Genomic DNA, 16,590 nt, shown 5'->3' with positions numbered 1-16,590 from the left:
TACGGCTCCTCCAGAGGTAGTGTCTACATGGCTCCTCCAGAGGTAGTGTCAACACGGCTCTTCCAGATGTAGTGTCCACACGGCTCCTCCAGAGGTAGTTTTCACACGGCTCCTCCAGAGGTAGTCTCCACACGGCTCCTCCAGAGGTAGTTTTCACACGGCTTCTCCAGAGGTAGTTTCCACACGGCTATTCCAGAGGTAGCTTTAATACGGCTCCTCCAGAGGTAGTTTTCACACGGCTCCTCCAGAGGTAGTTTCCACACGGCTCCTCCAGAGGTACTTTTCACACGGCTCCTCCAGAGGTAGTTTCGACACGGCTCCTCCAGAGGTAGTCTCCACACGGCTCCTCCAGAGGTAGTTTTCACACGGCTTCTCCAGAGGTAGTTTCCACACGGCTATTCCAGAGGTAGCGTTAATACGGCTCCTCCAGAGGTAGTTTTCACACGGCTTCTCCAGAGGTAGTTTCCACACGGCTATTCCAGAGGTAGCTTTAATACGGCTCCTCCAGAGGTAGTTTTCACACGGCTCCTCCAGAGGTAGTTTCCACACGGCTCATCCAGAGGTACTTTTCACACGGCTCCTCCAGAGGTAGTTTCGACACGGCTCCTCCAGAGGTAGTTTCCACACGGCTCCTCCAGAGGTAGTTTTCACACGGCTTCTCCAGAGGTAGTTTCCACACGGTTCCTCCAGAGGTAGTTTTCACACGACTCCTCCAGAGGTAGTTTCCACACGGCTCCTCCAGAGGTAGTGTCCACACGGCTCCTCCAGAGGTAGTTTCTACACGGCTCCTCCATAGGTAGTTTCTACACGGCTCCTCCAAAGGTAGTTTTCACACGGCTTCTCCAGAGGTAGTTTCCACACGGCTCCTCCAGAGATAGTTTTCACACGGCTGCTACAGAGGTAGTGTCCACACGGCTCCTCCAGAGGTAGTTTCCACACGGCTCCTCCAGAGGTAGTGTCCACACGGCTCCTCCAGATGTAGTGTCCACACGGCTCCTCCAGAGCTAGTGTCCACACGGCTCCTCCAGAGGTAGTGTCCACACTGCTCCTCCAGAGGTAGTGTCCACACTGCTCCTCCAGGGATAGTGTCCACACGGCTCCTCCAGAGGTAGGGTCAACACTGCTCCTCCAGAGGTAGAGTCCACACGGCTCCTCCAGAGGTAGTTTTCACACGGCTGCTACAGAGGTAGTGCCCACACGGCTCCTCCAGAGGTAGTTTCCACACGGCTCCTCCAGAGGTAGTGTCCACACGGCTCCTCCAGATGTAGTGTCCACACGGCTCCTCCAGAGGTAGTGTCCACACGGCTCCTCCAGAGGTAGTGTCCACACTGCTCCTCCAGAGGTAGTGTCCACACTGCTCCTCCAGAGCTAGTGTCCACACGGCTCCTCCAGAGGTAGGGTCAACACTGCTCCTCCAGAGGTAGTGTCCACACGGCTCCTCCAGAGGTAGTTTTTCACACGGCTGCTACAGAGGTAGTGTCCACACTGCTCCTCCAGAGGTAGTGTCCACACTGCTCCTCCAGAGGTAGTGTCGACTTGACTCCTCCAGAGGTAGTGTCTACACGGTTGCTCCACAGGTAGTGTTCTCATGGCTCCTCCAGAGGCAGTGTCCACACGGCTCCTCCAGAGGTAGTGTCTACATGGCTCCTCCAGAGGTAGTGTCCACACGGCTCCTCCAGAGATAGTGTCTACCTGGCTCCTCCAGAGGTAGTGTTCACATGGCACTTCCAGAGGTAGTGTCCGCATGGCTCCTCCAGAAGTAGTGTTCACACGGCTGCTCCAGAGGTAGTGTCCACACGGCTCCTCCAGAGGTAGTGTCCACACGACCTCCTCCAGAGATAGTGTCTACATGGCTCCTCCAGAGGTAGTGTTCACATGGCACTTCCAGAGGTAGTGTCCACATGGCTCCTACAGAAGTAGTGTCCACACGGCTGCTCCAGAGATAGTGTTCACATGGCTCCTCCAGAGGTAGTCTCCACACGGCTGCTCCAGAGGTAGTGTCCACTCGGGTGCTCCAAAGGTAGTGTCCACATGGCTCCACCAGCGGTAGTATCCACACGGCTGCTCCAGAGGTAGTGTCCACACGGCTGCTCCAGAGATAGTGTCCACATGGCTCCTCCAGAGGTAGTCTCCACACGGCTCCTCCAGAGGTAGTTTCCACACGGCTCCTCCAGAGGTAGTGTCCACACGGCTCCTCCAGATGTAGTGTCCACACGGCTCCTCCAGAGCTAGTGTCCACACGGCTCCTCCAGAGGTAGTGTCCACACTGCTCCTCCAGAGGTAGTGTCCACACTGCTCCTCCAGGGATAGTGTCCACACGGCTCCTCCAGAGGTAGGGTCAACACTGCTCCTCCAGAGGTAGTGTCCACACGGCTCCTCCAGAGGTAGTTTTCACACGGCTGCTACAGAGGTAGTGCCCACACGGCTCCTCCAGAGGTAGTTTCCACACGGCTCCTCCAGAGGTAGTGTCCACACGGCTCCTCCAGATGTAGTGTCCACACGGCTCCTCCAGAGGTAGTGTCCACACGGCTCCTCCAGAGGTAGTGTCCACACTGCTCCTCCAGAGGTAGTGTCCACACTGCTCCTCCAGAGCTAGTGTCCACACGGCTCCTCCAGAGGTAGGGTCAACACTGCTCCTCCAGAGGTAGTGTCCACACGGCTCCTCCAGAGGTAGTTTTTCACACGGCTGCTACAGAGGTAGTGTCCACACTGCTCCTCCAGAGGTAGTGTCCACACTGCTCCTCCAGAGGTAGTGTCGACTTGACTCCTCCAGAGGTAGTGTCTACACGGTTGCTCCACAGGTAGTGTTCTCATGGCTCCTCCAGAGGCAGTGTCCACACGGCTCCTCCAGAGGTAGTGTCTACATGGCTCCTCCAGAGGTAGTGTCCACACGGCTCCTCCAGAGATAGTGTCTACCTGGCTCCTCCAGAGGTAGTGTTCACATGGCACTTCCAGAGGTAGTGTCCACATGGCTCCTCCAGAAGTAGTGTCCACACGGCTGCTCCAGAGGTAGTGTCCACACGGCTCCTCCAGAGGTAGTGTCCACACGACCTCCTCCAGAGATAGTGTCTACATGGCTCCTCCAGAGGTAGTGTTCACATGGCACTTCCAGAGGTAGTGTCCACATGGCTCCTCCAGAAGTAGTGTCCACACGGCTGCTCCAGAGATAGTGTTCACATGGCTCCTCCAGAGGTAGTCTCCACACGGCTGCTCCAGAGGTAGTGTCCACTCGGGTGCTCCAAAGGTAGTGTCCACATGGCTCCACCAGCGGTAGTATCCACACGGCTGCTCCAGAGGTAGTGTCCACACGGCTGCTCCAGAGATAGTGTCCACATGGCTCCTCCAGAGGTAGTCTCCACACGGCTGCTCCAGAGGTAGTGTCCACTCGGGTGCTCCAAAGGTAGTGTCCACATGGCTCCACCAGCGGTAGTATCCACACGGCTGCTCCAGAGGTAGTGTCCTCACGGCTCCTCCAGAGGTAGTGTCTACATGGCTCCTCCAGAGACAGTGTCCACACGGCTGCTCCACATGTAGTGTCCTCATGGCTCCTCCAGAGGTTGTGTCCACACGGCTCCTTCAGAGGTAGTGTCCACATGGCTCCTCCAGAGGTAGTGTCCACTCGGGTGCTCCAGAGGTAGTGTCTACATGGCTCCTCCAGAGGTAGTGTCCACACGGCTGCTCCAGAGGTAGTGTCCACATGGCTCCTCCAGATATAGCGTCCACACAGCTTCTCCAGAGGTAGTGTCCACATGGTTCCTCCAGAGGTAGTGTCCGCTCGGGTGCTCCAGAGGTTGTGTCCACATTGCTCCTCCAGAGGTAGTGTCCACACGGCTGCGCCAGAGGTAGTGTCCACATGGCTCCTCCAGAGGTAGTGTCCACATGGCTCCTCAAGAGGTAGTGTCCACATGGTTCCTTCAGAGGTAGTGTCCACATTTCTCCTCCAGAGGTAGTGTCCACACGGATGCTCTAGAGGTAGTGTCTACATGGCTCCTTTAGAGGTAGTGTCCACACGGCTCCTCCAGAGGTAGGGTCCACACTGCTCCTCCAGTGGTAGTGTCCACACGGCTCCTCCAGAGGTAGTGTCCACACAGCTCATCCAGAGGTAGTGTCCACACGGCTCCTCCAGAGGTAATGTCCACACGGCTCCTCCAGAGGTAGTGTCCACACAGCTCCTCCAGAGGTAGTGTCCACACGGCTCCTCCAGAGGTAGTGTCCACACATCTCCTCCAGAGGTAGTGTCCACACGGCTCCTCCAGAGGTCATGTCCACACAGCTCCTCCAGAGGTAGTGTCCACACAGCTCCTCCAGAGGTAGTGTCCACAAAGCTCCTTCAGAGGTAGTGTCCACACGGCTCCTCCAGACGTAGTGTCCACACGGCTCCTCCAGAGGTAGTGTCCACAAAGCTCCTCCAGAGGTAGTGTCCACAAAGCTCCTCCAGAGGTAGTTTCCACACGGCTCCTCCAGAGGTAGTGTCCACACGGCTCCTCCAGAGGTAGTTTCCACACGGCTCCTCCAGAGGTAGTGTCCACACGGCTCCTCCAGAGGTAGTTTCCACACGGCTCCTCCAGAGGTAGTGTCCACACGGCTCCTCCAGAGGTAGTTTCCACACGGCTCCTCCAGAGGTAGTGTCCACACGGCTCCTCCAGAGGTAGTTTCCACACGGCTCCTCCAGAGGTAGTCTTCATACGGCTCCTCTAGCTGTCATAACCCTTAACCACAACAACAACAAGAAGGGATCTACGTGAGGTCACAACAATAATCTTCTTCACGCTGTTTTTATCTTAAACGAGTAATGAGTAAACTTACGGATGGATTACCCATTGAAATGAGTGATTTCAAATGTCAGGTGAGTTTCAAAACACAGATATGACGATAAAATGGGGTTAAATGCTTGTTCTAGTCAGTGGAGTGTTCTGTACTGGTGAAGTACTCTTGATCCAACGATATGGAGCCACCCTTCCTTGGTCCTGGGAAGGGGCTTTTGATTGCTCTGTACTCCTTCCACTCTCATTTTCTTTCTTATTTTCCTTTTTATCTACAATCCACACCAACCAGGGTTTGCCAGGCAGCGGAACCACCCAGTGATGATTAGTGTAGAACCATAAACATGAGGAGGTGGTAGTCTCCATGGGTTATTAGGATATTACACAGCTTTTTTTGTGTATGTACTTCACAACCACAGTCTGCATTTATATCTGTGAGCTGGACAACTTCAGCCTAACTTAACTTGTTAAGCCATGTCGCCATCCCGCCGTGTTCTTCCAAGTTTTATCATGGTCTCTCTTGCGTGCTAGAACTTAAAACTGTGCCAGTGAACTTATAAGATACAGTGGACCCTCGACTTATGATATTAATCCGTTAAAGAGAGCTCATCGTTAGACGAAATTATCGTAAGTTGAATTAATTTTCCCCCTAAGAAATAATAGAAATCCAATTAATCTATTCCAGACACCTGAAAGTATGAAAAGAAAATTTTTTACCACATGAAATGTACATTTTCCTACACACAAAAAGAAGGATACATGCACAATATACTGTACTAAATGAAGAATAAATGACGCTTACCTTTATTGAAGATGCGATGAGTGATGAGACACTGTTTTTCTTTAATACTCTGGGATTTTCAGAGTGATCCATGAGTAAAGGCTTCACTTTGCAATCCCCACTAGCATTACAAGAAAACATGAGAGTTAGCCTGTCTTTCATAGGCTTGTGTCCTGGGAGTGCCTTTTCCTCCTGAGTACTGTAGGTTCTGTTAGGCATTTTCTTCCATAACAGGCCTGTTTTGTCACAGTTAAACACTTCTTGGGGTCCAGTCATAAGGGCCTGTGTTAATTTTTATTTTTACTGGCAGGATAAACCATGCCCATTACTAAGATAATGTTCCCAGAAGATAAATGTGATCAGACTCAGGTTTATAGTTATGATTGTGTCAGGTTGGATGGCCAGAGAATAAGTGTTAACCTTGCTGAAAAATGCTGCATTTTTTCCTGTGCAGCTCTCAGTGGAATCTGAGGATTGCTGTTCAAGTGTGAAGTAACACCGAAGAAGATTTAGCATGATCATAGGAACCATAAATGAGAGAGATGTAAGTCTGGTGAGTAGAGACCTAAAGCATAAGGCATTGTGTTTGTTGCAGGAAGGAAATCCTAGGCACTAATGGAATCAGAAGTGCATGGTACCAGGTGAAACTGAATTACTCACCAACCTCATGCAATAGTAATGGTTCCTCAGTTAACAGCATTTCAGACCTTGCTGACAGCTGTATCGTAAATGAATCTAATACTTCTGTCCATGTGCAGAGTATTTAAGTGCCCTGGGGCTGCCTGCACTCGGCAGTGCATTCTCGGTATGCTTTCTTATTACATGAGTTACTGTTCACCACCTTTACATAATATACAGAGGAGAATCCCAAGATACAAGCCCTCCAAAATGAGCTCTAGGAGGATCTGGGCCACCAAGGTCAGTGTGTCTAAAATTTGCTTGGTGTTTTGGATTACATTACCATTGAACTCACTGTGAAATCAGCCAAGAGTTGGTGTTAAGGCTAGGTTAACAAAGAAAATGCTGTCTTGAGTTTTGGCCATCTTTCTGACAAAGATAAATATAGTTCTGAATGCCCCCATAAGTCAGGGACTAGCCTCCAGGTAGTTCCTGGTTCATAATGTTTTTGAGATGAAGTCAGTGAGAGTAATACTATTGTGTGTGGTGTTCACATCAGTACCTGAGAGCTGACTTTTAGAGAGATGTTCCTCTGGTGGTTCAGCAGAGAATCAAACATGGGACTAGATCAATTGGGAACCATATCCTGTCAAGCTGTTGGAGTGTGAGCAGGGTAATTAGTGAAGGAATTCAGGGAAACCAGTTATTTTTATATAGCCGGACTTGAGTCCTGGAAATGGGAAGTACAATGCCTGCACTATAAAGGACGGGTTTGGGATATTGGCAGTTTGGAGGGATATGTTGTGTATCTTTATACGTATATGCTTCTAAACTGTTGTATTCTAGGCACCTCTGCAAAAATAGTGATTATGTGTGAGTGAGATGAAAGTGTTGAATGATGATGAAAGTATTTTCTTTTTGGGGATTTTCTTTCTTTTTGGGTCACCCTGCCTCGGTGGGAGACGGCCGACTTATTAAAAAAAAAAAAATCCAAATGCCAGTCCAGAACTATATTAGGTGGGTGAAGATGTTTCAGAGTCATTCCAAAGTAGTCTTGTGAGCCTAAATAGTACAAATTGTCTTCCCTATTTGAGTATCTGCAAGGAAATCTTGTAAACTGGGATGTTGCACCTTTTTATTGTTCGGGATTTCATTTGGGAGTTTGTACAGTATATTAAGAAGAGAGTGACCAACATATTTTCATATTTTCTTGTGCTTTGAAATGGGTAGCCTTGCCTCATTTCCTTCTGAGAGATCGGCTTCTGATGAGATACTCTTTGGTATATATTGTCAGGTTTCTATCCTCCCTCATACAGCTTAATGGGCTACCTCGCAAGTTCATTATAGGGTCTTCCATCATGTGCTGCTTTACAGAATATTCTCCTACCTGGATGGGACAGGCTACCAGGAGACCGTGATTCCTGTTGCATTTACATTTATCAGCAACTCATACATGCAGACAGGACTAGTCTGTATTCCTTGATTTCAGCAACTTCCTGGGCATGGGCTGGCTAGCTTTCACTTTTGATTCCTGCAGATCTCTGAACAAGGTCTAGGATATTCCAGCTTGTAGTTTTCTTTCAACATTACATTCACATGAACATTTAATCTCTCCTGTAGCAGTAGTTCCCTGAGTTCTTTGTCTGAGTACTGTCTACCAGACGTAGACCACTACCCACCATAGGGTGTCAAGGCTTAATGGCTTGCACCCTTCCACATAATGTACAGTTCTGGTCTTAGGTTAGGAAAAAGATGCATCAGTGACTAAAACAACATTTCCTCTGTTTATTAATCACATCCTCTGGCCTCTGCTATATTATACTTGCCCTTCATTTTGAATTCATCATCACACAAAAAGTAGAAGTTTTACTTTATTTCTCAGATATAATAAAAAATCGAATATTTCCTCTACTTTGACCTTGATTTCAAGCTACTTCCTCTCCTGAAACCAACAAAAATCATCTGTTTTTGAAGTATGTCTTCCATTCTATCAGATGGTAGCAAGAAACAGCCTATGAAACCATTAAAATCATCCTAGAAAATGCCTCAAGGTCATTATTTTCAACCAACATCAGAGGTTTGCATTTCCCATCATGCACCATGTGGGGCAGGATTTTTTGTATATTGTGCACACTTGCTGCACAGACCCATTCTCTCATGTCTAGGCCATTATTTACCACTCACAGCTTATCTAAGGGAGCTGAGCTCTATGTGAGCAGTGTTGGCATCAGTAATGTAGATCTCTTTAAAACAGTGGGTTAATGTCTCCGTCTCAGGTAACTTGGATTTCTCATTTGAGTTATTTTGGCTGTTCACCATTAATCAGGCTACTGGTGGTACTTCCCAGTGTGTCTTCAAAGCCCCGACAAAGAGTAATGTGCATTGTTTTCCAGTTGCAATATGAAAAACATTTTTTACCCAAGGGTTTGATAACTGATGGAGACCAGTGCTGCCTCATGTCAGCAGTGTTACACTGGTTGTCAACTATTAAAGCGATCATCTGGCTAGTCTCTGATTGGATTCAGTTTGTGGACAGGGGATATGAGAAAGAAAGCAGAAGCAGGAGGAGGAATATTGATCTAAAAAAAGGTGTTTAATAATCCTACCTAATAGTGTTTCAGAGATGAGTAAAGGTGTGAATGAGGGCTGCTTGTGTTCATGTTGGTCATTAATCACTTGGTCTTCAAAATTATCTAATTAAACATTTTGTTATAAACATCAAGTCAGCTTTATATCTTTAGAATATGAGCTGCCTGTTTAATTATTGTCCTTCACTTTTTTTCAGCTAAATGGACTATTGGCCATATTACAGAAGCTTCCATGTGGAGAACAGCAAGTAGCCTTAGATCTCCTGCAGTCAACCATTAATCATCAACTTAATGGAGCTCAACACATTAAAAATAATGCATCAGAATCACTGTCACAAGAACAATGTTTACAAGAAAATCATCAGTGCTTGCACCAGAAGATAAGGAATACAGAGATCCACTGTGATATGCAACCACATGCTTCAAATGAAACGACTGTCCAAGCTTCACTACATGAAGTACCCAATAAGAAATCATTGCCTATGTCACAGTATCAGAGTCTACATCAAGAAACCAAACAAAATGGTCACATAAAGCATCTTCAAGAAAAGTCATCATTAAATATTATCCCACATACATCAGACTCAGTTCTACTCAACAAAAAACACAAAGCCATAGAAGCAGATAGGAATATTCTTGTATTGCATAAAACATTAGAATCTCAGAAAGCTCAGGATTCTCAGCAACACACCATAGAGACAAAGATATTTAATAAATCTCAAGAGCACACTGTAGATTTACAAACAAGCAAGGGCTCAAAGCAGACTGTTTTAAGTATAAAGGAAACCCAGTGTCCACAAAACATCTTGGATTTTAGATCAGTCACAGACCCACAAGAAAACACCTCTTTCTTCAAAACCTTAAATGAAGATCAATCACAGGTCATAGATGAAGAAACAGTATATGGTACACAGCAAAACACAGACTGTGAGGGTAATACTGCTGATTGTCTCCAACAAACTTCAGATCTTGAACACTCATATAAGATGCTGCCTGTGTCTAGTTTAGAAAAGATGCACACTTCCCAGAATAAAACTGTACCCTTACTGTCACAGGATGAAACACACCAGCTGAGTTCAGGTAACTCTGAATTAGATGATACAGGTCAACAAGTTCAAGAATTTGCTACTATTCTCAGACCACACGATCAAAATAGAAAGTTGTATGCACTGCAGGAACCAAATAGTCCAAAAGATTTTCAGAGTGAATGTAGCTTAATATCTGATGAATCTCACTCGAGAATTTCAGATGTAAAACAAGAAAGAAGTGGCGGTAAACAGAGTCTAGGCAATAGATGTGTCACATTTGATGATACTAGTAGTTCTAATTCTTTTAATGTACCAAATTTTAGTAACATACATGATAAAGATAGTTTGTATCCTGAAGAAACTGCATATATATTTCCTTATCTTGAGAGGGACAACAGTGAGAAAATATATTTTAAAATACAAAATGTTTCTGCCAGGAAACCTCAAGACAATTTTGAGAATGCTCCTGCTATATCATATTCTAATGATAACTTTCTTGAGTGTAATGCAGAAAGTAAAGACCCATGGAATGATTTACAAAGTGACAAAAATCCTGTTGACCTTAGTAATGCTTCCAGTGTTTACAATTCTGGAAAGATCAGGAAAGCTGAAAATTTAGATCCGTCTTATGTCAGTTATGTACAAACATCCAAAATGAAAGCAAGAGCATGTAAAAATGTTTTAAATGAATCAGGTAACATGGTTAATAAAACTAATGAGAAAACAAACAATTCCGAAGCTAAAGTTATTCGTAAGAAAAAGTGTCTTACAGGATTCCCAGGTGAAATTCGAAGACAAAGGAAAGCCAGGAAAGTCAAGAGTGTGAGTGTGATAAAAGAAACAGTTAAGTGCTTATCACAGGATGGCAACTGTGTACCATCTTCAGACAATGATGCATTGCAAGTTGATCTAAAGACAGACAAAATAGGATGTGATATAGTATATGAACAAATTTCTCATGATACTGTGAAGAAGAGTGAGGTGCATATATCAATGATGAAACAACATCCAGCAACTTTGCTTACATCTCAGAATTTTAGTAAAAGCTTAACCCATGGTGTGGATTCACTGGACAAAAAACATGCTGATGAATGTGGAGATTCATGTAAGAGTGGTCAAATTACATTAACAAGTATTCAAGATACAGTAAGGCTTACAGAAACAAATCAAGAGGACCAAGGCAAGGAGGTTTCATCTCCTAATCTACTACCTGTATGCTGTAGAAGTTGTAAACGAGAACTTCCTGATGTGTCACTTCTCTCCGTACACCGGCGTCAGTGTGAAGGACATTTCTCCTGTACATTTTGTGAGGCGAAATTTGTTCATAAGGTAAAGTGTGTTTTCATTTATTTACATATATAACTTAAGAATATTTTGGGGGTAAAAATTAATACAGCATTTAGTAAATATTTTTTTCTATTAATACCTAAAAATCTCCAAAATGAACCTAAAATGGTAATTTCTTTGAACCTATTAGTACAGTGCAGTAGTTGCAGGAATGGAGCTATGCCCATCTTCATTCACTAGTTTAAAATATAATTAAGATTTGTTTGGATTTTTAACCTGGAGAGTTAGCCACCCAGGATAACCCAAGAAAGTCAGTGCATCATTGAGGTCTCTCTGTCTTATTTCCACTGGGGTCCTTTAATCTTGTCCCCCAGAATGCAATCCACACTGGTCAACTAACACCTAGGTACCTACTTACTGCTAGGTGAGCAGGGATAGCAGGTGTAAGGAAACATGCCCAGTGTTTCCACCCATGCTGGGGATTGAGCCATGGACACTCATTGCGTAAGCCAAGAGCATTGTCAACTGAGCCACAGGACACCATGGCTGTTGCATAAACCTAGTTTTCTAGCCCATTCCAGCAATTCATCACTATTTGTGTAAAGGACTTTTTACTATATGTGTAATTATCATGAAGCCACGGTTGAAGGCTGACCTGAAAGAAAGAAAAAAACAGATAACAAAACAGGCAACTCTGAAATCTAGCTCATCAAAGGGAAGAATTGATAAATAGCAAAAAAATTTAATTTATTCCCCTTAAATGAGTTCATTTCTTTGGAGTGACTAGTCTAATACCTTTCCTTTCCCCATCTAAGTTAGGAGTCAACTTTCAAATTCACAAAGAAAGTTACCAGTAATATACGTATAAATATGACTAAATGGTATGTGAATACTAACAAATTGTATGTAGAAAGACACAGTGCAGTTTTAGGAAACTTTATTAAAGGCAACATTTCACCTGTACAACAAGATATTCTTTTAGGTCAGTAGAGATAAATAGGGAAAACATGATATATGAGCTGGAGAAGAAAGAATCAGGTGTGACACTGAGGAGCAGTAATAGACTGATTCAATTTGATGGTTGGCTACATGCTTTGCTCAGCTACTGTACTGCCAGAAGCTAGGCAAATTGAAGACTTCATTCATCATGAACAGTAGTGATGGAAGTTGTGGTGAGCACATTTTTTAAATCCTTTCTAAAAAAAATTTCACCTCTTTTTAACCCTTTCAGGGTCCAAGGCCCAAATCTGGAGTCACGCACCAGTGTCCAAGAATTTTAAAAAAAAAAAAAATTTTATTTTTTCTTATGAAATCGTAGAGAATCTTTTTGTGAAGGTAATAAAACAAAAAGTACGAAATTTGGTGGAAAATTGACGAAATTATGCTCTCGCGAATTTTGATGTGTCAGCGATATTTACGAATCGGCGATTTTGCCGACTTTGACTCCCATTTTAGGCCAATTACATTATTCCAATCAACCAAATTCTTAGCTATTTCACTAGTATTACTTCTATTCTATCGATTGAGCACAAGAAATCGCCAAGTCAACTGTTTCAACTACAAAATAAAGTGATCGGAAATTGTTAATTTGGCCAATTTAACACAAAGTTCAAAATATTCCAATTTCAAAACAGGGTCCAGAATGAACAATGTAGGCATTCCTTGCACTAAACTAACATTTCCTCTGTTCATTAGTTATGTTTTGAGGCTTTACAAATAAATTCCATTTTGATTTTTTATTCACATAATGAATTTTTATTCACACCAAAAAATAGAAGATTTACTGTTATGCAATACTGTAATAATTGTATAAATATCATCACCATATTTGTGAATGTATATAAGACCCACCAGCTGATGTGTATTAGACGTGTGAGGTCGTTTGTTTACTCTTGAATATCGGCAAAAATTTAACATTTCCGCTACTTTGAGCTCAGTTTCAAGCCATTTCCAGTGCTAAAACCAATCAAAATCATCTCTATTTCTGTAATATGTCTTCCATTCTATCAAATGAGACCAAGAAATCGCAAATACAACTATAAAAAACATACGAAAAAACACTGCAAAGTTGCTGTTTTAATCGAAAAATCATGATTTCATTTTTTTTCTCTCATTATACACAGTGTGCTGCAGGATCTGTTTTATGTGGTGCACACATACCACATAGATGTATTCTCTCATATCTAGGCCCAAATGTACCACTCACAGTTTATCAGAGTGAGCTGAGCTCATGGCATAGATCTACGGTTTGGACCCTGAACGTAAAGCCGTAGATCTACGGGACGGACCCTGAAAGGGTTAATGACAAGTATGGCCTCTTCATTTCATCAATTGGTTATGCAAGTTACAGTGTGCAACGCAAGTATTATTCATATATGTTCTGGAAGCATATTTGTGTTAATTGATACACATTAACGATATTGATGAATGTGTCAACATATTCCTAAACAAAACCCATAACCTCTACTATAAACATTGTCCAATGAAAATGAAACAAATTTCAACAAAGAGACTAAACTGCCCCTGGCTTACAAATAGTATACAGTGGACCCCCGGTTAACGATTTTAATCCGTGCAAGAGGGGTAATTGTTATGCGAAATAATCGTTATGTGAATGAATTTTCCCCATAAGAAATAATGGAAATAAAATTAATCCGTGCAAGACACCCAAAAGTATGAAAAAAAATTTTTTTTACCACATGAAATGTTAATTTTAATACACACAAACTGAAAAAGGCATGCACACTTACATGACACTTACTTTTATTGAAGATCTGGTGATGATTGATGGGATGGGAGGAGGGGAGAGTGTCGAACTTATTGTTTAGAAGGGGAATCCCCTTCCATTAGGACTTGAGGTAGCAAGTCCTTTTCCGGGGTTACTTCCCTTCTTCTTTTAATGCCACTAGGACCAGCTTGAGAGTCACTGGACCTCTGTCGCACAACAAATCTGTCCATAGAGCTCTGTACCTCCCGTTCCTTTACGATTTGTCTAAAATGGGCCACAACATTGTCATTGAAATAGTCACCAGCACGGCTTGCAACAGCTGTGTCAGGGTGATTTTCATCCATAAAGGTTTGCAGTTCAACCCACTGTGCACACATTTCCTTAATTTTTGAAGTAGGCACAATGGATTCCACAACTGGCATAGGCTTCTCAGGGTTAGCCCCAAACCCTTCAAAATCTTTCTTAATTTCCATACTAATTCTCACCCTTTTTACCACAGGGTTGGCACTAGAAGCTTTCTTGGGGCCCATGGTCACTTATTTTCCAGAAACAGCACCGAAAACACTGTAATAATACGAAATATTCCGAGTGTATGCTTGGATGTTACCGCGGAGGCTGGCTGGTAAACAATGGCACGGGCGGCACATGTGAGGGCGCACATTGGACGCGTCTCGGACGAAAATCGGTGAGCGGGTTTTTAATCGGTATGCGCGGCAAAAATTTTGCGATTAAAGTAAGCGGTATGCGAAATAATCACTATGTGATGCCATCGTTATGCGGGGGTCCACTGTACATACTTAAATCCATCAATAAAAAAATCTATATGAAAAACAATTCAGACAGGGCCTAATTATGAAAGAACTAACTAAAAGATACACCTCAATACTTACTAATCTAATACAAAAGTCCAAACAAATGTATTATGAAAATAGATTTAATGAAATAAAAGGTAATATGAAAAAAAACTGGAAAACTCTCTCTGAAATTTTGGGATCTAGAAAACTGTCTAGAAGCAGAGAGATTAACTTAGCAAAACCAGACGAACCACACATACAGCCTATAGACACTGCCAACAAACTTAATATCTTCTTTTCTACTATAGGATCAAAACTAGCAAGCAAAATCCCAAATACTCAGCCACAAGACTACCTCATTGGTAATTACCTAAATACAGTGGACCCCCTGTTTATGATATTTTTTTATTCCAGAAGTATGTTCAGGTGCCAGTACTGACCGAATTTGTTCCCATAAGGAATATTGTGAATTAGATTAGTCCATTTCAGACCCCCAAACATACACGTACAAACGCACGTACATAAATACACTTACATAATTGGTCGCATTGGGAGGTGATCGTAAAGCGGGGGTCCACTGTACTCTATATAGAGCACCAACAAATCCTACTGAAGTCTCACTAATTATTAAATCATTAAAAAACAAGGCAGGAGACCTAAATGACTTGCCAAAAATCATGTATAAAAAAGCAGCTCATGTGCTGTCCCACATTATTGCAATACTAACAAATCTGCTGAATCTTCTAAATTCCCATCCATACTCAAGACAGCAAGGGTCACTCCGATCCACAAAGAAGGCAATCCTACAGAACTAAATAACTACAGACCAATATCTAACTTTGCTCTCAAAAATCTTCGAAAAAATAATAAACAAATCTACTCCTACCTCCTATCCCATAACATACTGAACCCCTGCCAGTTTGGGTTTAGGCCAAAAAAAGAAAGCACAAATGATGCAATTATTCAGGTGCTCGAATTACTATATATGTACATCAATTGACAAAAATGAATATCCTATGGGACTCTTCATAGACCTACGGAAAGTATTTTACACAGTCAACCACAATATTTTACACCTAAAACTAGAGCATTACAAGGTCAGAGGACACTCGCTCAACTACCTAAAATCTTATCTTAGTGGTAGACACCAGTATGTATACACAAATGGCATGATCTCCAATACTCAGCCCGTAGTTGTTGAAGTGCCACAGGGAAGTGTCCTAGGTCCTCTACTCTTTCTTATTTACATCAATGATCTCCCAAATGCATAGCGACTCCTTAAACCAGTTCTATTCGCGGAAGACACCACAAGTCTTTTCCCACCCAAACCCGGCTATACTTAGTAACACTGTAAACAGCGAGCTACTTAAAATATCGAACTGGATGACTACCAACAAACTTACTCTCAATATAGACAAAACCTACTTCATGCTTTTTGGAAACAGAACATCAAATATCCAGCTAAACATATTGATAAATGATTCACCCATTACAAGACACACTGAGGGCAAATTTCTAGGTCTCCACCTTGACTGTAATCTTAAATTTCAGGCCCATATCCAGCATATAACTAAGAAAGTTTCCAAAACAGTAGGTATCCTTTCCAAGATACGATACTATGTACCCCAACGGGCCCTCCTTACCTTAAATCACTCTCTAATATACCCTTACCTCACTTATGGCATTTGTGCTTGGGGATCTACCATGGCCAGTCACCTCAAACCTTTAACCCTTTCAGGGTTTCGGCAGTACTAGTACGGCTTATGAGTCAGGGTTTTTGACGTACTAGTACGCATAAATTCTAGCGCCCTCAAATCTAGCAAGAGAAAGCTGGAAGGCCTACATATGAAAGAATGGGTCTATGTGGTCAGTGTGTGCAGTATAAAAAAAAATCCTGAAGCACACAGTGCGTAATGAGAAAAAAAAAATTTGACCATGTTTTTGGTTTAAAACAGCGACTTTGCACTGTATTTTCATATGGTATTTATTGTTGTATTCTAGTT

The 16,590-nt window shown here is 43.3% G+C and overlaps 1 protein-coding gene across 1 annotated transcript in view; it reads left to right on the top strand.

The window, feature by feature from the left end:
* The first annotated feature begins 4,713 nt into the window (after positions 1-4,713).
* Positions 4,714-16,590, top strand: part of LOC128686607 (uncharacterized) — a 131,951-nt gene continuing 120,074 nt past the window's right edge. The window contains exons 1-2 of the mRNA XM_070084293.1: positions 4,714-4,846; positions 8,948-11,107. Of these exons, the coding sequence (XP_069940394.1) occupies positions 4,793-4,846; positions 8,948-11,107 (2,214 nt within the window). The 5' untranslated portion in view covers positions 4,714-4,792. The remainder of the gene's footprint in view (positions 4,847-8,947; positions 11,108-16,590) is intronic.

Source organism: Cherax quadricarinatus, chromosome 12, assembly GCF_038502225.1.
Source record: "Cherax quadricarinatus isolate ZL_2023a chromosome 12, ASM3850222v1, whole genome shotgun sequence".
NCBI classification, from domain to species: domain Eukaryota; kingdom Metazoa; phylum Arthropoda; class Malacostraca; order Decapoda; family Parastacidae; genus Cherax; species Cherax quadricarinatus.
This window is presented reverse-complemented; position numbering and strand designations above follow the sequence as displayed.